The following is a 24,431-nucleotide window of genomic DNA, read 5'->3' on the forward strand; positions in this document are numbered from 1 at the left end:
GTTCTAGAGCACTTCACCACATTCCTTTGGAAAGTGCTCCCCCCTCCCCGCATGCCCCTAAAAGACCCCCCCTCTGGCGACGAGTGCGGATGTCAAGCCCGGGCGGCGCCGTCTGCTCCCGCCGAGCCCCCGTGACTCACGAGGCTGGACTTGCCGAGTCTGTGTCTGGCGCCCCCCTCGACACAGCTCCTGGCCGTGCTCGGGGCAAGGGGTTCGAGCCCCCTTTGAGGAAGAGGAAGCCTGGCCCAGAGAGGCTGAGCCAGGAGCCCTGCGGGGCTGCCGGGGCGGGGGGCAGGACCTGGGCGGCCGGGGGTGCAGGGGGCCCTGGCTCTCGGACAGGAGGGGCGGTCCGTCGCCCCTGGCCGCAGGTGGGGTGAGGGTCCCTGAGCGCGGTGGGGGAGCTGGGGTGTGGCGCGGCTGCTGGAGGTGCTCGCCCCGGCCTCGTCCCTCGTGGCCCTGCCTCTGGTTCTGCAGCCGCCCCCACCCTCCGCCACCCCTGGCGTGAGACCCTCCTCCCTGCACCGGCTGCCACAGCCCCCACCTTCCCCGGGAGGGCCGCAGGGAGGCCTTCGCACTCCCCGTGCCGTGTGTACTCGGCGCTCCCCGCTCGGGCCGGGGTGCCTGCTGCACCTGCCACGGCCGACTTGGGGGCCCAGTCCCACAGGAGAAGTCCAGGGGGCATGGCCGCGGCTTCCAGACTCGCTGACTCGGTCCCTTTGCCAGGTCAGCACAGCGGCCTTGCTTGGGTCTCGGAGCCTCTTGATGTGCCACCGGAGGTGGTTGTGGTTGTCACGGAGCACTGTAGCAGGAGTCCAGGGTTGCTGACATAGCTTCTGTAAGCCAGGGTTCTAAAACTCTGCTTTTGTTGTCCGGGAACGCCACGCAAAGCTCTCCCAACCACAGTGATGGAGCCAGCACTGCCCACGCGTGCCCGTGCTGCTGGAGTGGAGCGTGGTGGTGAAGGGCTCGCCTGCACTGCCCAGCCCTGCCACCCGCGGCTCAGCCCCTCGGCTTCTCATGTGCAGCGGTGGTGGACGCTGCCCTCCTCTAGGGCCGTGCGAGGCGTGCTCGTGTGGAGGACCGAGTGCGGCTGGAGGGACACGGGCGCCCGCCACCACGACAGGATCCCGCTCACGTCCACTGGGTCGGGGCCAGGCGGGGCCCTCGGGGGGCGAGGTGCAGCCCTGCCCCCAGGATGACAGGTCGCAGGGGGCAGAGCCCAGGCCAAGAGGCAGGGCCAGAGGGAGCGCACTGTGGGAGCCGGGGACCTGCCGCTGGGTGGACCTGCCCGGGCGGGTGTGGCCAGTGAGCAGGGCTGCGGCTCCCCAGGTGTGCGGCTCCCAGGTCCGCGGCCCCCCAGGTGCGGGACTCCCAGGTGCGCGGCTCCCCAGGTGCACGGCCCCCCAGGTGCACGGCCCCCCAGGTGCGGGGCTCCCAGGTGCACGGCTCCCCAGGTGCGGGGCTCCCAGGTGCGCAACTCCCCAGGTGCGCGGCTCCCCGGTGCGCAGTCCCCCAGGTGCACGGCCCCCCAGGTGCACGGCTCCCCGGTGCGTGGCCCCCCAGGTGCGTGGCCCCCCAGGTGCGTGGCCCCCCAGGTGCGCGGCTACCAGGTGCGTGGCCCCCCAGGTGCGTGGCCCCCCAGGTGCGCGGCTCCCCAGGTGCGCGGCTCCCCAGGTGCGGGGCTCCCAGGTGTGCGGCTCCCCAGGTGCGCGGCCCCCCAGGTGCGTGGATCCCAGGTGTGTGGCTCCCAGGTTTGTCCTCTCCCCTTCTTGTCGCTTAGCACTTTGGGGACTTGCAGGCGGGGGATTCCAACATGCTCTCCTGGGGCCTCGCGGCCGCTCTCCGCTCCCAAGTCCCTGCACTGGGGACTTGCAGCACCCACAGGTCTCCAGGGGCCGCCCAGGGCGGGCCACCTCTGAGGGTCCCTCCAGGACCCCCGCTTTCCTCAGCCTGGCTTCTCCTAGGACCCCGGGCCCGCACGGCCCCCTCCCTGCAGACCCGCTGGCTCCAGGCAGGCCGCGTCTCTTGTGACGCCCAGCGCCGGGGCGCTCTCGTGGCCTGGCCTCCGTCCGCAGTTTCTGCCGTCGCGCCCGCCCTCCTTTGTAGCCATGCCGGTTCCTCTCCCCGAGGCAGCCCCCCATTTCCTCAGCTGCTGGCGTCCTCGTTTCCTTCTCAGTCCACAGGCTTCGGCGCCTGCGTGTGCCGGCCCGCGCCAGGCATGGCTGCAAAGACAAAACATCACCGCACATTTGAGAACCTCGGTCCAGAGGGAGCAGACGATAAGGAGACGCTTCTCGCCCTTTGCAGAAGCTAGCAGTGGAGGGCCCTGGAGGGGCCTGGGTGGGCGGCAGGAGGAGGCGGCAGGTGGGGAGGAGGCGGCAGGCGGGGAGGAGGAGGCGGGGAGGAGGGGGCAGGCGGGGAGGAGGCGGCAGGCGGGGAGGAGGAGGCAGGCGGGGAGGAGGCTGCAGGCGGGGAGGAGGCTGCAGGCGGGGAGGAGGAGGCAGGCGGGGAGGAGGCTGCAGGCGGGGAGGAGGAGGCAGGCGGGGAGGAGGCGGCAGGCGGGGAGGAGGGGGCAGGCGGGGAGGAGGCGGCAGGCGGGGAGGAGGAGGCAGGCGGGGAGGAGGCTGCAGGCGGGGAGGAGGCTGCAGGCGGGGAGGAGGAGGCAGGCGGGGAGGAGGCTGCAGGCGGGGAGGAGGAGGCAGGCGGGGAGGAGGAGGCAGGCGGGGAGGAGACGGCAGGCGGGGAGGAGGCGGCAGGCGGGGAGGAGGAGGCAGGCGGGGAGGAGGAGGCAGGCGGGGAGGAGGCTGCAGGCGGGGAGGAGGAGGCAGGCGGGGAGGAGGAGGCAGGCGGGGAGGAGGAGGCAGGCGGGGAGGAGGCTGCAGGCGGGGAGGAGGAGGCAGGCGGGGAGGAGGAGGCAGGCGGGGAGGAGGCTGCAGGCGGGGAGGAGGAGGCAGGCGGGGAGGAGGCTGCAGGCGGGGAGGAGGCTGCAGGCGGGGAGGAGGCTGCAGGCGGGGAGGAGGAGGCAGGCGGGGAGGAGGCTGCAGGCGGGGAGGAGGAGGCAGGCGGGGAGGAGGCTGCAGGCGGGGAGGAGGCTGCAGGCGGGGAGGAGGCTGCAGGCGGGGAGGAGGAGGCAGGCGGGGAGGAGGAGGCAGGCGGGGAGGAGGGGGCAGGCGGGGAGGAGGGGGCAGGCGGGGAGGAGGGGGCAGGCGGGGAGGAGGGGGCAGGCGGGGAGGAGGCTGCAGGCGGGGAGGAGGAGGCAGGCGGGGAGGAGGCTGCAGGCGGGGAGGAGGAGGCAGGCGGGGAGGAGGCTGCAGGCGGGGAGGAGGCTGCAGGCGGGGAGGAGGAGGCAGGCGGGGAGGAGGAGGCAGGCGGGGAGGAGGAGGCAGGCGGGGAGGAGGAGGCAGGCGGGGAGGAGGCTGCAGGCGGGGAGGAGGAGGCAGGCGGGGAGGAGGAGGCAGGCGGGGAGGAGGCTGCAGGCGGGGAGGAGGCTGCAGGCGGGGAGGAGGCTGCAGGCGGGGAGGAGGAGGCAGGCGGGGAGGAGGAGGCAGGCGGGGAGGAGGCTGCAGGCGGGGAGGAGGAGGCAGGCGGGGAGGAGGCGGCAGGCGGGGAGGAGGCTGCAGGCGGGGAGGAGGCTGCAGGCGGGGAGGAGGAGGCAGGCGGGGAGGAGGAGGCAGGCGGGGAGGAGGCGGCAGGCGGGGAGGAGGAGGCAGGCGGGGAGGAGGCTGCAGGCGGGGAGGAGGAGGCAGGCGGGGAGGAGGAGGCAGGCGGGGAGGAGGAGGCAGGCGGGGAGGAGGCTGCAGGCGGGGAGGAGGCTGCAGGCGGGGAGGAGGAGGCAGGCGGGGAGGAGGGGGCAGGCGGGGAGGAGGGGGCAGGCGGGGAGGAGGGGGCAGGCGGGGAGGAGGGGGCAGGCGGGGAGGAGGAGGCAGGCGGGGAGGAGGCTGCAGGCGGGGAGGAGGAGGCAGGCGGGGAGGAGGCTGCAGGCGGGGAGGAGGCTGCAGGCGGGGAGGAGGCTGCAGGCGGGGAGGAGGGGGCAGGCGGGGAGGAGGGGGCAGGCGGGGAGGAGGGGGCAGGCGGGGAGGAGGGGGCAGGCGGGGAGGAGGCTGCAGGCGGGGAGGAGGAGGCAGGCGGGGAGGAGGCTGCAGGCGGGGAGGAGGAGGCTGCAGGCGGGGAGGAGGAGGCTGCAGGCGGGGAGGAGGCGGCAGGCGGGGAGGAGGCGGCAGGCGGGGAGGAGGAGGCAGGCGGGGAGGAGGAGGCAGGCGGGGAGGAGGCTGCAGGCGGGGAGGAGGAGGCTGCAGGCGGGGAGGAGGAGGCTGCAGGCGGGGAGGAGGCGGCAGGCGGGGAGGAGGAGGCAGGCGGGGAGGAGGAGGCAGGCGGGGAGGAGGCTGCAGGCGGGGAGGAGGAGGCAGGCGGGGAGGAGGGGGCAGGCGGGGAGGAGGGGGCAGGCGGGGAGGAGGAGGCAGGCGGGGAGGAGGAGGCAGGCGGGGAGGAGGCGGCAGGCGGGGAGGAGGAGGCAGGCGGGGAGGAGGAGGCAGGCGGGGAGGAGGAGGCAGGCGGGGAGGAGGCTGCAGGCGGGGAGGAGGAGGCAGGCGGGGAGGAGGAGGCAGGCGGGGAGGAGGCGGCAGGCGGGGAGGAGGCGGCAGGCGGGGAGGAGGAGGCAGGCGGGGAGGAGGCGGCAGGCGGGGAGGAGGCTGCAGGCGGGGAGGAGGAGGCAGGCGGGGAGGAGGCGGCAGGCGGGGAGGAGGAGGCAGGCGGGGAGGAGGCGGCAGGCGGGGAGGAGGAGGCAGGCGGGGAGGAGGCGGCAGGCGGGGAGGAGGAGGCAGGCGGGGAGGAGGAGGCAGGCAGGGAGGAGGAGGCAGCCTGGAAGGGCTGGGCCGATGAGAGCTGGCGGCAGCCCCCGCGAAGACCGGTGGGGCAGAGCGCCTGGCTGAGGGCAGCCATGAGGGGCCACCACTGGGGCCTAGACAGAGAGGAGGTGCCTGAAAGAGCAGGTGTAGACGCGGAGAGCGGTGGTCCTGAGAAGGCGCGACACGGTGGGGCCGACTGGCCGGGAAAGCGCCTGCTGGCTGCGGCCACCAGGGTCCCTGTGCAGTGTCCAGCGTGAGACTGCAGGGGCGGCCGGTCTGAACGCCAGGGGACGCGGGAAGTCAGCGGCTGAGCGGGACTCGACTCCCGTGCCTTTCCAGTGGGCGTGTCTGGGCCGCTTCAGGGGAACGAGAGGCGTGGGGGCCGAGATGCGGAGGCTGGCTGGCGCCTGCCTGCTCCCCCGGGGCCCCACGCCTCCATACGTGTGGCAGTGCAGGGCGTGGAAGGATTTTTAGAAACATCTGTTCAGAAAAGAAGGCCATATCGGCCTAATACGAGACTCAGGCACTCACCCGGGGTGTGACAGCGCACTCGGCCGCCGCGAGGTTTCACCCCAAGCGTTCAGATGGCGGCGAGGGCTGACGAGTTCCTCAGCCAGCTGCCGCGGGCGAGGGCTTGGAGGAAGCGCGCCGGGAATAACTCCCGGCCTGCCTGGGGTCCCGTCGTGGCCTCTGCAGGAAGCGGCCACCGCTGAGGCGCCCTGGCCCTGAGTCCGGCTCTCTGCACCTGACCTGACTCCTGCAGCCCCCGACCACCGGGGTCCCCGCTTCGCCTCGAGGCGGCCCTCGGTGCACCCCGGGGTGTCACGGTGCAGGCCTGCTGTCCGGCACCGCCCTCGGGCGCCTCTGTCCTGCAGCCGGTGTCCAGCCACTCCCCTTCCTCTCTGTTCTCTTTCTTGAAAAATAGGGGAAGTAGATGTGGCTCTATCGATTGGGCTCCTGCCTACCACAGGGGAGGCCCCTGGTTTGGTTCCCGGTGCCTCCTAAAGAGGACAGCGAGCTGGCGTGATGGTAGGCGCATCAAGCTGGTGCTAGATGACGCAACAAGAGACACACGAAGAAGAAACACGAGAGACACAACAAGGCAGGGAGTGGAGGTTCCCAGTGCCCCTGAAGAGGCGAGCAGGAGGACGAGCTGGTGTGATGGGCAGGCACAGCAAACCTACACAACTGGATGACACAACAAGGCACAAGACGCCTAACGGGAGAGCAGGGAGCGAGGTGGCTTTCACAGTTAGGCGCCCCCCTCCCACGCCGGAGGGCCTGGGCTTGGTTCCTGGTGCCTCCTGAAGAAACGAGGAAGAAATGGACACAGCTAGTGAAACAATGAGGGGGTGGGGAGAAATAAAATAAACCTCAAAAAATCAGAAGCTCCTCCTTGTCATGCTCTAATCCCTGCTCCTTCCTTCCTTCCGTCCTTGGGCCCCAAGTATAGAAAATTCAGGGGTTCCCCTCTTTATAAAGGGGCCCCACCATCCTCTGCCCTCAAAACCTGCTCTGGAAACGGGCAGCGGCAGCCGGAGCCCCTCTGACCAGGGCACCGGAGGGCTCTGGGACGCGTCGTGTAGAGAAATCGGTGCCCAGCATGTTTCTTAATGTCCCGCTGACATTTACTCCCCCCTCAATGCCAAGAACAGTGAAACAGGGTTAATCACCCCAACGGATTCAGAGCCACCTCGTGTCCCGGCACTTGGACCCCGGTTCGGGTCTGGCGGCCAGGGGCTGTGTTCTCTCCAGTGGCCTGGGGTCCTGAGGAAAGGCTGCAGCCCCTTCCCCACCTGAGCCCCTGGATCGTCTACGACCACCTGAGCCGTCTGAGCCATGGATGCTTGCTTTGAACAACTGGCAACAATCTAGCCAATCAAAGCTCGTTCTGTGATTTTTTATGTAACATTTATGCCATCTAAAGTGTCTTTAAAAAGTAGTAATAAGAATCCTCGTCTGGCACCCGGTGGGGAGAGCGGGTGCCTGCCGCGGGGGCTGCAGGGCGCTGGGTGGCCCCACGCTTCCAGGCCACTGGGCCTCCAGCAGGACCTGCCCCGGGTGGAAGGGCCCTGCCTCCTTCCCGGGCGTGTCCCTGGCGGAGCAGGAGACCAGGTGGGCGCCGTGCTTCTCGGGTGTCAGGGAGCTGCTCGCACCGTGTTAGTTATAACGTTAGCCGGGTTGGTTCTCAGCAGGGCTCAGGTTTCTAGTAAAATCCGTGAGCCTCCGTCCCTGGTTCACCTTAACAACAAAACGCCGCGAAGCCGAAGGACTTTGAGTGCCGTGAACACAACCGCCCTCCTTCCCCGTCGCCTTTCCTCAATTTGGGGAAAACCGAGTACCTGACTGCAGTCGCACCTTGGGCAGGTGGTTCCGTGAGGTGACGGCAGCGTCTGTTTTCCGCGTTTGCTGCTTTGACTTACTTTCCACGTTATGACTCACAGGGTTTGCTCTGGTGACCTCGGCCTTGGGCGGCGCCTCTGGGTGTCAGCTCAGTTGTTTCCTGTTTAGGATTAATAACGTTGAGGATGGTGGTCAGGACGGAGCTGGGTCGCGCTGTCCACGCCGGGCTGGCGGCTCGTGTCCTGGGCCTTCGGCTGCCGAGCGCGCTGGGAAACCGGGTCTTTGGGACCCGTGGACGTCAGCTCCCCCTCGATGGCCGCGCCATCACTGCGTTCCTTCGCGGACGCCGGGTGGCTTTTCCCGGAAGGGCATGCTGCTCCCGAGGCTGAGCGGTGGAGAGGACCAGCCGCCAGGGCTGCAGACAAGCCCAGCGGACACTCCTGGTCTCAGGCGGCTGTCGCTGGACGCTCGTGCGCAGCTTCTCGCCTTCAGGCCTGGGGCAAGCGGGAGGTGGCGGCGAAGCAGCTGTACTGCCGGCCCATCTGGGGGGCCGGCGCGTGCCCCCCTCGCGCGGGGATGCCCGGCTCCCCCATGGGGGCAGGGCTCACAGGGACATTCGCTCCTGAGGGTGATCCAAGGTGCCCGCCTCCTGGCGCGTCCTGCTGGCTCGCTCCCCATGCCGTCCCTCGGGTGGGCCGGGGGTCTGCGCTCACCGGCCGGCCGTGACCCTCAGCCTGAGCTGACCGGCTCGTCAGCAAGGAAGGGTGTGCCACAGGCTCCCCTCACTCTTTTTCCTCATGTTTTTTTATTCTGTTATAAAATAGACGTAAAATTTTTCATTTGGGCCATTTAGTGCATCTGCGGTCTCGTCCATCTCTCTTTCCAGAGCGTTTTCATCCGGCCCCTTGCAGCGGCCCCCGTCCCCGCCCCTCCACAGCCCTGCAGCCCCGGCCGGTCCTTGCTGGACTCCTGCCCTGGACACGTCACTAGATGGAGCAGAACAGCCTGTTGCCTTTCGTTGGGGCTTGTTTCACGCAGCACGACGTCTTTGAGGTTCGTCGTGTTGTCGCGTGCGCCTGCCGTTCCTCTCTGTGGCTGACGCTCTGTTTTGTGTATGCGGCGTATTGTTTATTCACTCACCACGGTGCTGGCGCTTGGCCGGCTCCTCCCGTGGCTGGAAATGCGCTGCCCTCAGCGTTGGCTTGGAGGCTCTCAGCGGCCTGTGCTTGCAGCTCTGGGCGACGTGCCTGGAGCGGAATTGCTGGGCCATGTAGGAATTCTGGGTTTAGCTTTTCGAGGTGCCGCTGAGCCCGTTGTCCACAGCAGCTGCCCCGCTCTCTGTTCCCACGAGCCCCCCGTGAGCTTCTGTTTGAACGGACAGGAACCTTCGTAGCCCGAAGCCTCAGCGGCCTGGCCTCCTGTGGCCCTCGATTTGCAGGCCTCCTCTCGCGGCTACGCTTTTGTCCCCGTGCCCCCGTGCGGCTTGTTCCTGGCCTCGTGCCAGAGGGTCTGAGCCGGCAGGACCGCCGTGGCCAGGCCCGGCACTCGGCGGGTGCTTGTCCGAGCCTGGTGGCGTGAGTCCCTGTTGGATGGCGCTTGATGGAGACTTGCGGCTGGTTCAGAAAGCCTCGGGCCTGCCTGTGCTCAGGCGGCTCGGAGCCACGGGCGCCACCGCCCTTCGTGCGGCTTCTTTGGAAAGGTGAGAAGGGACGCGCTGAAGCTTGGCCGGGGGGGACCGGGCGTCTGCGGCGGCGAAGAGTCCTCAGACGTGCGGGGGTCCTTGGTGGAGTGGCAGGGCTCACCCGGTGCAGCCCGAGCAACACAGGGTGTGGTTAGGTTAGAAGTCCACCCGGGCAGGGCTTGGACACGGGGAGCCAGGGAGGGGCTCCCGCAGGCCTCAGGGATGCTCCGGATCAGCTGAGGGCTTCGTTGCTCCCGCGTAGCCCGCCTCCCTCCTCCTAAGCCGTAAATCTGCTTTGAGGGCAGATTATCAGCAGGGGAATAACCATTCTAAGAATAAGAGCTTTGTCTAAGCGCCCTTTGTCCTCCATGTTAATATCACGAGCGACCTGAACCGTGAAGGGAATGGGAGAGAAACGAGCAATGCTGTGATTTTTCTGAGCCACGTATATGTCAGGGGACAGAGTCAAGGGCTCTAGAAAGAACACGTGCCTGGCCCACGTCAGACCTCAAATCCGATTTAAACGGCGGCGACGCGCCCAGCTCGGCCCTGCCGGGTGCAGGGCTGCGGGTCTCGGCCGACGCCCCCCCAGCTGGGTGGCCTCTTTGCCAGCACGGCAGACGAGTAGGGCGAGCGACTTCTGAAAACCAGGACAGAGAGGCAACTCCCGGACTCGGCCCCCGGCACGAGCCCCGGGATCCCCCTGCCTGGACCACTTCTGAGATGAGGGAGAGCGTGACCGGCTGGCCGCGACTGGCTCCGTCCCCAGCCCGAGCGCCGCCTTATGTAACTATTACGTCTGTCGTTCCGGAGGACGCTGGGAAGCGTTCTGTCTTTGTCACAGATGGCGTGAGCACCGGTGGGTGTGAGCTCGCTTGCTGTTGTTTCATCCAAAGTCGTGTAGTTATATTGCTGTATTTTCAGTTTAATCAAGCAGACCAAATCAAAACTGACAGTTAAAAGAAAATCCCAGCTTGAGTTTCCCCAACTGGAGCCAAGGTATTTATTAGGACAATTTATTTACATTAGTATTCTTTTATTACGGGCAAATCCTCTCTGCCCGGAACAGCTGTTGTGATCCTGACGCTTTACGGCCAGTCTGTGCCCGTTAGTTTTCTGCTCTCCAGCTGCAGACGTGGCCGGGGTCCCCACCACATTGGCGTATTCCGTTTCACATCAGCGTCTTGATGTTTTCCTCACCACCTTATCTGAGGGATTGGCTCACGCTGGGTTTCTGTTGGTGTCGAGAACGGCCGCCGACCCTTCCCTGGCGAAGGATGTGATCCTGCGCCCTCTTTTTTTTTCTTTTTAATTTTTTTTAGATATATTTTTTGTCTTTTTTTTAAAAGATGTATAGATCACACAAAATGTTACATTAAAAAATATAAGAGGTTCCCACATACCCCACACCTCACCCCCCCACTCCTCCCACATCAACAACCTCTTTCATCACTGTGGCACATTCCCTGCATTTGGTGAACGCATCTTGGAGCGCTGCTGCCCCACGTGGGTTATAGTTTACATTGTAGTTACACTCTCCCCCAGTCCACCCAGTGGGTTATGGCGGGACACATAACGTCCAGCCTCTGCCCCTGCGATATCACTCAGGACGACTCCGAGGGGTGAGCTGGTTCCCGCGTCTTATCTGAGGTGTGGCTGACGACGGCGCCGTGTGGGGGCTCAGAGGTTAAATGGCACCGTCGCCTGATGCCGGGTTGATGTCAGCTGAGCTGGGAGCTGCCAAGGCCCCCCATGAAAGCGAGAACCAGATGGGGTTCCCAAGGAGAAGCCTCCAGGCCACGCTCCTGCGTGTTGTGGAGACGCGGCGGGAGGCGCGGGCCCTCGAGGGGAGGGCGCTGGAAGAGGGCCGGGTCCGCAGGGCCTGGGGGCAGAGGACCTGTTTAAGTGGGCTCGAGACCTCGCCTTGCCCAAGGGCAGCCATCCTCTGGGTGGGGACCGAGGAGCTGGCCGCAGCCTCTGCCCCTTGAGCGGAGCCTCAGCCTTGCCTGAAGCCACAGCGCTCGCAGCGGGGGGTGTGCCTTTGCCTTCAGCGATGACGCCGGGAAGGCTGGCCAGGCCCCAGCACCGGCCGCGTCCCCCAGGGGGTCCCTTTCCCTTTGCCAAAGGCCCCAGAAGGGCACACTTGTGCCCGCCGGGTAGCGCCCCCTCCCATCGTGCTCTCTGCTGCCTGCGCCTCTGGCCTTTCCTCTGCCAGAAACCTACACCCCCTCAGGCTGTACTGTGCATAGTAGGGCTGCTGGACCACAAAAACTACACTCCGCCCCAGGCTGTGCTATGCACAGTAGGGCTGCTGGACCACTGAAAACGAGACCCCACCCAAAGCTGTACCGTGCATAGTAGGGCTGCTGGACCACGAAAACTACACCCTGCCCCAGGCTGTACTGTGCATAGTAGGGCTGCTGGACCACGGAAACTATACCCCGCCTCAGGCTGTCCTATGTCCAGTAGGGCTGCTGGACCACAGAAAACTACTTCCCCCCAGGCTGTACTGTGCGTAGTAGGGCTGCTGGACCGCCAAAAACCAGACCCTGCCCCAGGCTGTACTGTGCATAGTAGGGCTGCTGGAACACCAAAAACCAGACCCTGCCCCAGGCTGTACTGTGCATGGTAGGGCTGCTGGACCACAAAAACTACACCCCACCCCAGGCTGTACCATGCATAGTAGGGCTGCTGGACCGCTGAAAACCAGACCCCACCCTAAGCTGCACCGTGTGCAGTAGGGCTGCTGGCCCTTTGGTCGGCGGGCTGGTTCTCGGGTCCCTGTGGGGACCCCGGTTCAGCCTCTGAAATGGCGGCGCGGGCCTCTGGGCGGCTACCGCGTTGGATCCTGGACGTCGGTAAGCGCCGACGTGCCCCGGTGGACCTGGAGGTGGAAAGTGCCGTCGACGGAGGAGTCGGAGGCACGTCCCGGTTGGGGTTGCGCTGACGGGGACGTGGACAGCCTTGGGGCGATCTCCCTGGTGCATGGAGACTGTGGGAGGTTTTGCCTGGCGTCGTCTGGCCTTGGAGGGGTGGAGTTGGGGGGCAAGCCTCTCTGGCCAGCCCCTGAGCAGTGGTCCCAGGCCCGGCCCCGCCCCTGCTGGAGGGGACGCCGCCCGTCAGCCTGGTCAGCGCTGGGCCCATGGGCGGGAGTCGCGAGGGGCCCTGCCTCTTGTCCAGTCCCCGGGAAGGAGCCTTGGGTACAAGAGCAGGAAAAGCCAGGCCCCCGCCTGGTCTGGCGGGGACAGGGCCCTTGGGCCGAGGCTCCTGGCAGAGGGGCCGGGTGGAGCAGAGGGTGACCAGACGGCCGCCCTGCCTGGCTGCCCACCTGCCCCAGAGGGGGGCTGCCCCTGGGCCGCAGCCGCACCCCACCCTCCCTGCGCCCAGCCTCTCCATCCTTGTTCCCAAAGCCCTGCTCCTCAGCTCCCGGCTCCCCTCTAAAGTCCAGGGGCGTCTGTCGTCGTGGGCGCAGCCCTGAGCGGGGCTGCAGGTCGCTGCAGTGTCCGTGGCAGGAGGTGGGACCAGGTCTTTCCACATTCCTAGACCCAGAGGGACTGACCTGCGCCTGGGGAGGACGCTGGCAGCTCTGCCTCCCGCCCCGCGGTGCGGGGAGCCTGGCAGTCAGGCCAGCGCGGCGCGGGATTGCCCACCTGTGCGGTGGGAGCGGGCGGCCTTCGTGAACAGGAGGGGACTTCGTGCCCCTAAAGCTCAGGCAGCAGCCGCTCCCGCCATCAGCGCCGTCGCCCTCGTCACGCGCGGCTGGAGAGTGCGTTTCCAGAAGGTCTGCAGCCTGCCTTACGTGGTGGCTTCCTGGGAACCCGCTCTCGTTTTCGCTTGCTCTGTTCTGTCTTCTGGGTGGCACAGAGATTGGATAGAGAAAGTGTGCCCAACTCCCAAATTTTATTATTTGAAGTGAAGGAAACTGTGGTGCAACATCTCCTTTAGAAGAAAGCTTATGAAACATGAAATGTTTTGGTAGTAGATTGGCTAATTTGCATTTATTCTCAATTGAGAATTTAGGCTTTTTAAAAATACGATTTTAACACCTTTTTAAAGAAATCTGAAAGTATTCCTCTTAATGGCAGAAAAGTTTAAGTATAATTCAGTTAAGAATATATAGATATAGACGCGCACACTTGTGCATTTTGCAAAACAGGTGTCGTATTACCCATACAGTTTTGTGTCCTAACTTGTTTTTCTAACACATTAAAAACACAAGCTTTACCTTCGTGACTCCAGGTTTGCAATGGTTTGGAGCAGCCGAGGAAGCAGCAGCGCTCTGACCTCAACGGACCTGCCGACAACAACAACAGCCCGGAGGTAATTCTCCCTCAGGTGGAGCTGCCTGCCCAGCGGTCTGCTCAGCTCCTCCCCGAGGTCTGGGCCCAGCACGTGCCTGGGGGTTGGGGGGGTCCAGGTGTGTCCACGGCGGGGGGGGGGGGGGGGGGGGCAGCTGTGTCCACAGGGGGGAGTCCAGGTGTCTCCACAGGGGGGCCAGGTGTGTCCATGGGGGGGACCAGGTGTCTCCATGGGGGGAGGGTCCAGGTGTCTCCGTGGCGTCCAGGTGTTTCCATGGGGGGGGTCCAGGTGTCTCCGTGGGGGGGAGTCCGGGTGTCTCTGTGGGGGGGGGAGGTCCAAGTGTCTCCATGGGGGGGGTGAATCCAAGTGTCTCCATGGGGGTGGGCAGGTGTGTCCATCGGGGGAGAAGTCCAGGTGTTTCCATGGGGGGGTGGAGTCCAGGTGTGTCTGTGGGGGCAGAATCCAGGTGTCTCTGTGGAGGGAGTTCAGGTGTCTCCGTGGGGGAGTCCAGGTGTCTCTGTGGGGGGGAGTCCAGGTGTCTCTGTAGGGGAGTCCAGGTGTCTCTGTGGGGGAGTCCAGGTGTCTCCGTGGGGGAGTCCAGGTGTCTCTGTGGGGGAGTCCAGGTGTCTCTGTGGGGGAGTCCAGGTGTCTCTGTGGGGGGTAGTCCAGGTGTCTCCGTGGGGGAGTCCAGGTGTCTCCGTGGGGGAGTCCAGGTGTCTCCGTGGGTGGAGTTCAGGTGTCCCTTTGTGGGCATGTTGTCCCTGGAGGAGGAAGAGGGGGGCGTTTCTGTGCAATCAGCACCGGGATGTGTTCCCGTGTTGCCGCTGGCGCAGGGTGGGGGCGTGGGGGTCCTTGATTTGGGAGCAGCTCCTCGACCGCCTGGGGTGATCGCAGGCTGAACGGTCTCGGCTGCGGTGCCATTGGCCTTTGGTCTGGCTGGTTCTTCCCCGTGGGGAATGTCCCCCGTCCACTGGAGGGTTTGGGGCAGCATGCCTGCCCCCACGAGGTGCCAGTGCCCCCAAGTCGTGAAAACAAAAATGCCTCCAGCTATTGCCAGATCCCCTTGGGGACAAAATCACCCCTTTTGAGAGCGGCTGTCCTAAACCAACAAGAGGGGCCCTGGCATGATGGAGATTGTTAAAACGGCCTTCAGCCTCCGTGAGGAGCAGAGCTTGGGTGAGATTTTCTCGCCTGGGTGAAGTGGCCGTGGCCCCCGGGAGGCCCGTCTCCTCCGTCTGACTTTCAGCTCATGCCCAGCGGTTGGAGAGCCGTCGGGTTGGATGGTGTCTGGGCCTCTGCCGGCAGCGATGTGCTGCTCTGGGGTCCCTAGGTTTTCGCAGATAGGCTCGTGCGCCCCCGGCTTTGCCTTGGGAACCAGTCACGTGTGCTCCTTCCAAACGCCGCGTCGCCAGGATGCCGCTGGTTTGCTCTGGGTGGGCCCTGGGAACAGCCGTCAGTCCCGTGCACGGACGTGACAGCACGCCCCTGCTTCGCTTCTAACCGCCATGTTCTGTCGCATGTTTCCAAACAGACGAAGAAGGTGACGTCGTTCCCAAGTTTCGTGGCTGGTAAGTGACTTTGGGGTTGCCCCTGAGTGTGGGAGCTCTGACTTGTGGTTTTCTCCTGCGGAAACCAAGCGCGTGCTTGACTGAGCGCCGCTCGGGCCCCTTGCAGGGGGAGGCCCCGCAGCCCTGTTGATGCCCGCAGCCCCCCGGCTCGCCCGCGGGTCCTTCGATGGGCTTAGGCCACTGAGCTGCGTCGTGTGGGCCGCAGGCCGGCGCTGGGTGGTGGGCTGGGTGCCCGCGGCTGCAGCCAAGTCCGGCCGTTTCTCACGCACCTGCCTTTCCCGCGCCCCTGCCTGGGCGTCCCTCGGGCTCCGAGCCGCCCTCGGCATCCAGTGAAAGCCGAGCGAGCCGTCTGCCCGTCCCGCTTCCTGGTGTGGGGCGAGAACCGCTGGGCAGTGATGGGGCTTGGCGGGACGCGCAGCCGGGCGCCTCTCGAGGCCCCGAGGTGACTCTGGGGTGAAGAGCTCTTTGACAGGATGCCCCCCTGCCCCTGCTAGCATGTCAGGATAATCAGTGCGAGTTCTATTAATTCTTTCATAAACTGGTAATTAACGTTTATGAATATTTATGGGAACTAGGCAAATTAGTCTTCAGAAATGAACGACTTTACGCCTTCCCCATTAGGATTTTCCTTACTGAGTAATGAGCTGTAGCCACCCAAATTGCCCTTTGAGGGACTAATTTAAACCTGTCTAAACCAGCTCAGACTGGTTCAAAATGGCTTAACCGCTGAAGCCAATTATTTATTTTTTAAATATTGATCTATTTGGCAAGTGGAAGGGTTTGTTGAGAAAGGAGAGAAAGGAAGAGCACATTTGGGCCGTGGGGCAGGCGCGCCGTGGGGTGAGGCGCGGGGCCCTGGGGCCTTCTAAGCCCCCGTGTTCCGGCGGGACCCCCGGGCTCTCCCTGCTCGGCTCCAGCCCTCGGGAGCCCACGGGAGGCCTTGCTGTTGGGAGCTGCGGGGCGCCGCTGAGCCCGGGGTCTCGGGGGCCGCCGAGCAGGTCTGGGGGCCTCGCTGTGGGGGCCGTGTGCTCCCGGAGGCTGGTCCCGCGGTGCCGGCAGGTCCCTGCGAGGGCGGCGCGTCTAACCGGCCCCTGTTCCCTGTGCTCACCTGCCCGACTCCCTCCGGCCACCGTGACCGCCGTAAACTGGCTCGGTGTGGCCCAAACTGGACTTTTCAAAAGGTTTGAACCGTGGGAACCCTGACCGCACAGTTGAGATCCACCGGGGCCCACCACGATGCACTCAGGGAGGCCCGTGTGGATTTTGCCCAGCAGTTTAAATGTGCTTTTTAGGTTAGGTTTTAACTGGTTCAGAATGGCTGAAACTGGTTCTAAGCAGGTCGCAGCAGCTAATGATGATTCCAACCCAAATTCCTGCCGCTCATCGCGTTTTCCCAGGACCTGTCCGTGGGCGGTAGGATTTCTAGGAAGGCGCACCTCTCGGGGGTGGAGGCAGCGTTTCCGCGCAGGGCGAGGCTGCCCACGGGGGCCCGAGGACCCCGGAAGCCCCCGCTTCCCGGGTCGTGGGAGCAGAATTCCCATCAGCTTCCCGGGGAATGCGTGGGCCACGGCTCGTAGCTGGCCTCCTGCACAGAGGAGGGTCAGCGGGCCGAAGCCGGCCTCTCGCTCCAGCCTTCCAGCCCCGACGGCTCCAGATGAGCTCAGCACGGCGGGAGGGCTCGGCCGGTTCAGCCCGCGTGAGACGCTGTGACCAGCTCGAACCACCATGGACATCCTCAGTTTAGAGTTATGCCTAGAGGAGAGAAGCCCGTGAGTGTTGTGAAAATAGAGGGACTTCAAACAAAAGCATTGTCCCTTAATATTAGGGAATTCCTGTTCAACGATGCCACAAATCTTAGCAACAGGAACAGATAATCATAATGCTGAAAAACCCTACAATGCAACGAATATGGGAAAACCATCCCAAAATTAAACACCTGTATCAGCTAGGAATGCACTTGGGTGTGAGTAACAACAGGCCCCTAACACCAGATGTGTCCAGTGTAAAGGAGCCTTGCAGGGAGCGGCTGCTGGCCCGGCGCCTCGTGGGCAGGTCGGAATGTCTCGTGCTCTTGGACTTGTCCTTGGGCTCAGCACCTCAGAGCCGCACAATGGCTGTGCTGCCCCAGACGTCACTTCCTGTGCCAGGCAGGGAGAAGGGAGAAGGGGGGTGTCCGCGCCAGCTGCGCATCTCCCCTTCCTGCCAGGAAGGTGTGCGTTTTGGATGGATGGAGGGTCCACGCTCGCCGCCTGAGAGCCCGACCTCGGGACGTTCCTGCACTGACCCTGGACCCTCAGGCAGAGGGTCAGCCCCGTGGCTCGGCAGCGTTGCCGCGGGCTCAGGGGCTCTTGTAGCACGTCCCTGCCGGCACCGGCGCTGTGGTCTTCTTGGGTGACCCCTGACGCTGGCCTGTCCCTTGAGGAGGCCCTGGACACTCGCCCACGGTGCTCCTGGGGGCCCACGGCCCCTGAGCTGGGGGACGTCAGGGGCCCTCCTGGAAGGCGGCCCATGCCAGGGGGTGGGGCGGGGAGAGGCAAAGCTCCCCTGGAGGACCGCGCAGCTCTGCGGCACCCCACAGACGGGCCGCGATGGAACCCCAAAGCCGCGGGAGCGCGGACGTCCCTTCTCCGCCGACCGGAGCTGCGTCCCGGTGTTGCCCCGAGAATCGAGTGTTTGGATCTCCCCGAAGGCCGGGGCGGGTCCGGCAGCGTGTGTTGGCCACGGCACCCGTCCAGCTGGCGCGTGCCACTGTGGGGCTGGGGAGCAGGGAGATGCGTCCGGGGAGCGGCCTTGGGGGCGTCGCGCCTGGGGAGCCTCCCGGAGGGAAGCCTCGGTGGAGCCTGAGGGGTGACCCCTCCCTGGGGTGGCCGTTGTCCTAGGCGAGCGCACTCAGTCCAGGGGCCTGACGGGGGGCCCGCGGGGGAGCCTGGCGGGGGGACAAGGACGGCGCCCCACGGCCCCAAGGAGCCGCTCGGCTGGACTTGGAAACTGCGAGCCACGAGTCCCCGCTGAGCCTGACGCCGCGGGGGGGCGCTTGTCACGGCTGCTCTGCAGACGGAGATGGGGTCCTTGGGAGGGGCCCTGGGTGGTGCCCGCCCGACTTCACACCAGGCGGGTGAACAGTGACGAAGGGAGGAGCAGCGACGACGACAGCTGCCCTGGCTGCGCCGCGCCCGCGCTGTGGAGGCGTCACCTCCGAGACCCCCGAGGGGGAGCCGCTGAGTGTGGCGGAGGCGCCGAGCGGGCGGGGCGTGCAGGTCAGCGGGCGGGCGCAGGGCCGTTCCCCCAGAGGCTGCGCAGCTTGGGGCAGCGGGAGGGGGCCCCCCCGAAGCGGGCGCGGCAGTGGGGCCTGCGCTTTGCGGGAGGGGACCTCCCATGCGGGGGCTGCTGGCGTGCCCAGAGGCGCCCTGGGAGAACCCTGCGGCCACCCACTCACCCGAGGAGGGTCCTCGGGGTCCCTGAGGCCGCCCCGCGAAGCCCCATCACACAGCGAAGAGGAAGTGCCGGTGGCCCAAGCCCCGGGCCTCGCTGCCGTGGCGCGGCCACCGTCTGCAGCCGAGGAGCTGAGGGCCCGGCGGGCACGGGCCCCCAAGGGAGCGAGCGGGAAGGCCGTCCTCGACGCCGGCTGTGCACCCTGGAGGCCGAGGGCGCACGTCGCCCCGCGCCGCAGAGCCCCCTGCGGCAGCTTTGGCACAAACAGCCCACCCACCCCTGCGTTCTGGCCCCCTTGCTTGGGTCTCCTCTTAATCTTGGTGGAAATCGCTGACTGCCCAGCACGGACAAGCAGAGGCTGTTTGTTCAGAGCTTGTTACAGCAAGGGAGTCAGTTTGCAGAGACTCAAAAGCAGACACGGGGCGCGGGCGGGACTCAGGCGGTTGAGCACCTGCCTCCCACACGGGAGGTCCTGGGTTGGGCCCCTGGTGCCTCCTGAAAACAAAAACAAACAACAAGCAAGTGAATGATAAGACCAACTCGGGAGCCGTCGTGGCTCGGTGGTTGAGCACCGGCTTCCCACATACAAGGTCCCGGGCTCAATCCCCGGCCCCAGGACCTCAGAAAACAGGCAGGCAGGAACGGGCAGCACGAAAGGATCCAGGCGGCCACACGCCGCGGAGGCGGCCAAGTGCGGAGCTGCTGGCAGGACAGCAGGATAAAGCCCAATGCAGCCCGTTCCGAGAAGGGATTACGAAAACTGAAATAGCTTCTTATTTTTACAAACAGCGTCGTGTTCTGGTGTTACGTTCGGTCAGCAGAGTGGGGATTAGGCACGGTTTAAAATAAGCTTTATCCACCAGGAGGCTTTTTGAACGATTTCTTGGAATAGTGCCTGGATCAGGCCGAAAGCCACCGGAAGTCCCCACTGTCCTCCCTTTTCTGTCTGCACCCGATAAAAACAAAAACAAAAGCCCCAGCTTCCCATCCCTAGCTCCGCTCTGCAGGGGAAGCCACGGTTAAATTTCTGATGAATCTTTCCAGAAACTGCTGCTCCCTGGACATATAAAGCCAGGTATAGACCCTTTAAGAAACAGGTTCTGCACGGAGCACCGGGTGGTGCTTGCTGCTGCTGGGCCGATCTCGGCGCCAGCGACGGTCCACGCGCTCCTGCCGCGGCCGCACGCTGCCTTCCCCGCCCCAGCACGACGCGGCCCCTGTCCGCGTCGTCGTGATCTTGTGCGGGTTCTTGAACAGCAGCAGCTCCTGGACGCAGCAGCGCAGCAGGCGGTGAGCACACCAACAGTGGTGGCGTCGCCGGCGCCCCTTCTGCAGGGGTGAAGCTCCACTGCCCTTCGTGGGCGCTTGCTGTGCTTGTTCCCAACAGTGAGTGCTCTGCCCTTTTTTTTTTTTTAAACATTTATTTATTTCTCTCCCCTTCTCCCCCCACCCCAGTTGTCTGTTCTCTGTGTCTATTTGCTGCGTCTTCTTTGTGTCCGCTTCTGTTGTTGTCAGCGGCTTGGGAATCTGTGTCTCTTTTTGTTGCGTCATCTTGTTGTGCCAGCTCTGTGTGTGTGTGGCGCCTTTCCTGGGCAGGCTGCGCTTTCTTTTGCGCTGGGCGGCTCTCCTTACAGGGTGCACTCCTTGCACGTGGGGCTCCCCTACGCGGGGGACACCCCTGCGTGACAGGGCACTCCTTTCGTGTATCAGCACTGCGCATGGGCCAGCTGCACACGGGTCAAGGAGGCCCGGGGTTTGAACCGCGAGGTAGACAGACGCCCTATCCACTGGACCAAGTCCGCCGCCCCAGCTCTGCCCTTTTTGATCTTAGCCCCAGTTTGATGGACGAAAAGCCCTATCTCATTGACGTAGCTTGCCTGTCCTCCATCATAAGTGAAGCTCATCACCTTTCTTCGGTTTAGAGGCCGTGCACTTCGTTTCTTGTGCCTTGCCTGTTTCCTTTGACTTTGCTCTGCTGGGATTTTTGGTGTTTCTTATTGATTTGTAGTGTTCTTTACATATGAAGGAAATTGGACTTTTGATTTATATTGCAAAAGTTTTTCCCAGGTTACATTGTCCCATTTTTTAAAAAAATCATTCTTTTTCTCCCTTAGGAGCATTTGATGTAGTGAAATCTATTAATCTTTTTTTCCTTTGCGGTTACTGAGTTTTCCTTTCTTCGTATGATTGTCATACACCTGAGATCATTTTTTAAATTCTCAAATTATCTTCTAAAACTTTAATGGTTTTATTGTTAAAAATTTAAGTATTTGATTTACCTGGAATTTGGATGTATGGATACAGGAAGAGTTGCATTTTAATCATTTTATTCCAAGCAGCTCACCGGTTGTAAAAAAAAAAATTCAGCGAGTCTTTCCTCACTGGTTTGAGAGGCTGCCTTTAGCAAGCACTGAGTGGCCTGGGCTGGGGTCAGCTCCGGGCTGGTCACTCCGTTTCCGCGCCGTGTCCTCCAGTTGAGATCCGGCCACTTCCTTTCCTGGGGCCTCGCCTCGTTTTTCTGCCTGGCTCTGCCCTGCTGCCTTCTCAGAGCTTCCTGGGAGAGTCTTGCATATTTTTTTTCTGTAGAAATTTTAGAATCAGCTTGTCTAGTTTCAAAATAAAGATTCTTATTGGTATTTTTATTTAGTACTAATTAAGTTGATCTATTTAGGGAGAAGTATCAGTTTTCTTAGCCCGATTTATCCTTCCATTTATTTATTTAAGTGCGTTTTATTCATAAAAGTCCTACATGTACCTTGGAAATTTTTCCTTAGCATTTTATCCATTTTATCCTTTTTGTAAATGCTATCTTTTGTTTCATTATTTTTTTCTAGCTTGTTGCTATTTGTAGGTACACCAATCTATTGATTTTTTTCATATATTAAATTTGAAACTACTACCTTAATGAGTTCTCTTATTTTTCAAATAGATTTTCAATAGTTTTCTTGGGTTTTCCATGGCATACACTCATGCTATCTAAAAATAAGAATGATTTTTTGCTGTTGCCGTTTTTGTTTTTTTCCCCTTTTTCTTCTTGTCTAATTTGACTGGGAAGCCCACAAGGAGCAATGCTAGACGACATAATAGTGGGAAGTGCCTTTTTACATCAGTATCATCTTAATTTGTATCATAAAAAACTGCGTTCGTCTACAGAAGAGGACGCCGCAGGGACCTTGGGCTGCTCTTCCAGCTTCAGTGCGACCTGCCAGTTCTGCTCTGCTGCACCCCCTCTTCTCCAGATTATCCCTAATGCAGACCCGGACTGCACCTCATTTCCTCTTTAAACAGTTCAGTATTTTCCCCAAAGAGCTAGGGACTTGATTAAAAAAAAGCTCCAGCCACTTTTTCACATCGTCGTCTATCTAGTCGGTGTCCACGTTTCCAGTTTTCAGGCCGCTTGTTCAGGGAGCCCAGTGAAGTCCATCCGCTGAGACTGGTTGGTACATTCTGTGGTTCTCTTATACCGCTTCCATTTTTGGGATTCCTCTCCTTTTCCTTTCTTCAGTCGTTTTGTTGATGTCATCTTTCCTGCAGCGCTTCCCACAGTCTGGGTTTTGCTGACTGTGTCCTCGCGGAGTGGTTTAATGTGCTCCCGCATCTGTGTCCTGTAAATGGTGGAGAGGGGGGCTGGGTCAGGTTCAGGTCGGGTGCTTGCCGGGCACTGCTGTGCCCTCCCTCAGGAGCGGCAGGCCTGGTTGTCTCTCTCTGATATCAGCAGCCTTGAATGACCAGAAGTTTTGTGGTAGTTTGTTATGCAGCAGCAGAGAACTCATGCACTGTTGTGGAGATAAAATTCACCACGTTGGGGAAGCGGACTTGGCCTAGCGGTTAGGGCGTCTGTCTACCACACGGGAGGTCCGCAGTTCAAACCCCGGGCCTCCTTGACCTGTGTGCAGCTGGCCCATGCGCAGTGCTGATGCGTGCAAGGAGTGCCGTGCCACACAGGGGTGTCCCCTGCATAGGGGAGCCCCACGCGCAAGGAGTGCACCCATAAGGAGAGCCGCCCAGCGTGAAAGAAAGTGCAGCCTGCCCAGGAATGGTGCCCCACACACGGAGAGCTGATGCAACAAGATGACGCAACAAAAAGAGACACAAATTCCTGTGCTGCCGACAACAACAGAAGCAGACAAAGAAGACACAGCAAATAGACACAGAAAACAGACAACCGGGGTGGGGGGGGGGAGGGGAAATAAATAAATAAATCTTAAAAAAAAATTCACCACATTGGGAGCAGGTTGGTGGTTGAGCGCCTGTTTCCCAGGTCCTGGCCTCATTCCCTGGTACCTCCTACAAAAAAATTGCCCTGTTCATGCTGACCCTTTGTCAGGGGCGTCGGGCTTTTGACGTTTGTACCCTCTGAAGACCCAAGTTGCCCCTCTCAGGAATCCAGCAGAGTTACTCATTTGTTTTATCCGTGAATCACACAACAGTCTTGGGAAATGGTAATCACCTGCCAAGGACACAGGCCTGCCGATCTGCTCTAAGGTTCCCTTGTATTGACTTCTGTCTTTATTGTGTATCCCACTAGCGGTGGACAATTACACGTGTTTTAAAATCATTTGGAATAGTTCTCTTGTGGTCATGTTACAAATGGATTTGGGGTTAGGTTCTTTTCCTTTAATTCTTAGGAGTTCACTTTTAATTTTTTAAATTATGCAGTATACATGGTTTTAAAGTCAGATATACAGAACAGGGCATGTGCAAAGATGTCTGGTTTCTTTCCCTATGACCCTTCCTTCCTTCTACTATAGATGACCGTTTTTAAGATTTTGCAGGTTTTCTTCTGAGCATCTCTTCCCGTCTCTTAGACGGGTGGTCTGTGCTCCACCCTTGCTCCTTACTGCTCTTCTCGCCTCATTCTGAGCCCTGAGATTCCGCAGGAGTGCGCGGAGGTGCTGTGCCCTCCTGGAGGCCCACGGCGTGGAAGGCTGTGCCCCGCTTGCCAGCCGCCCTCCACTCGCACGCGTGGGTGGGCTCCAGCGTCCTGCAGCTGAGGACGGCACTGCGTGCAGAGCCCAGGCGAAGCTTTCTCCTCCCCTTGCCGGCCTTTTCCTGTGGTTTTTCTGGCTCACGCGGTGGAGGCTGGTGCCTCGGGGCCGCCTGGCAGGTCTCTGCCCTCCCTCCTTGATGCCCCTCTCCCCCCTGGCAGCGAGGCTGCCCCTCCCGTGGGGTGCCAGAGCTCCCGCCGTGACCCTCAGCCCCTCTCCTCGGTGTCACCGAACGCGGCCACGTCTCCCCCGCTTAATGCCTCACGGGCCTGGTTTTGCACGCGGCAGTCTTTTTTTTCAAATAACAATTTCAAATTCGAGAAAATAAAACAACAGAAAAGGGCAAGTCAACGAATTATGGAAGTCTTACTCCTAGAGAGTTCTGTCCAAGCACCTTGGCCTCCTGTAATTGCATCTGCAGACTCCGCTCCTCCATGTTCAGAGAGACGCACGGAGGAGCAAGGACGATTGGTGCCACAGTCAGGGCACCCACGAGCGATGAGCGCCAAGAGGAGAACGGTCAGGGCCCTCACAGCCCCCCTGGGCCAGACCCCGTCTTCTCCACACTAGCCCTTCAGGACCCACCTGCCTTTTTCCGGGGTCTCTCGACACCCAATCACGGGAGTGCTGGCGGGTCCAGCTCCAGGCCAGACTGGAAGAGGGGGCAGGGCCTGTTCAGGGCCCACAGCCGCTCCCCAGAGCTGCAGGACCCCAGCCCCACGACTCCGCACGCCGTCCCCATAGGTCCTCGGTCCTGCTCTCGTGCCACCCCAAGGGCCCCTGAAGCTGCTGCTTCCGGTGGGGTGGGGCCCTAATGGGGGGGGGGGGGACAGAGCCAGAGGACCCAGGGGAGTCCTGCTCCAGCTGGAGAATGTCGGACACGGCGAGAGGAAGCCTCAGAGCCATGGCCTGCTGCGGCCAGGACGCCGCCGTCCACCCTTCTGCCTCTGGGGCCGTCAGCCAGGAGGCCGTGGTTGTGGCCACGCAGTCGTGGTCTTGGTCAGCGCAGCCCAGGAGCTCGGCACTGCCCAGGCTAGAGCCCCCCTCTCCTGCCGGGGGCCGCGGGGCGCCTCGCCTGCTCCCGGCCGCCCTTCTACCCCCGGCAGCTGTGCCCGCCTCGCCCGCGCCCTTGAGCTTCGGAGCCCCACGACCTGGCGTCTCCTCTCTCTTGCAGCTTCTGCTGGCGCCTCCACTGGCTTTTTTTCAGCAATACAAAGCTTTATTTTTTGAATAGTTTCAGATTTACAGAAACGTGACACTGAACGTGTGGGGAGTC

At 62.6% G+C, this 24,431-nt stretch overlaps 1 protein-coding gene across 6 annotated transcripts in view; it reads left to right on the plus strand.

Annotated features, from left to right (window-relative positions):
• Positions 1-24,431, plus strand: part of APBA2 (amyloid beta precursor protein binding family A member 2) — a 211,756-nt gene that overhangs the window by 162,203 nt on the left and 25,122 nt on the right. For all 6 annotated transcript variants that reach the window (XM_058294834.2, XM_058294832.2, XM_023585805.3 and 3 more), the window contains exons 4-5: positions 13,108-13,188; positions 14,699-14,735. In XM_058294834.2, the coding sequence (XP_058150817.1) occupies positions 13,108-13,188; positions 14,699-14,735 (118 nt within the window). The remainder of the gene's footprint in view (positions 1-13,107; positions 13,189-14,698; positions 14,736-24,431) is intronic.

The sequence above is a fragment of the Dasypus novemcinctus genome, chromosome 3, assembly GCF_030445035.2.
Source record: "Dasypus novemcinctus isolate mDasNov1 chromosome 3, mDasNov1.1.hap2, whole genome shotgun sequence".
NCBI lineage: Eukaryota > Metazoa > Chordata > Mammalia > Cingulata > Dasypodidae > Dasypus > Dasypus novemcinctus.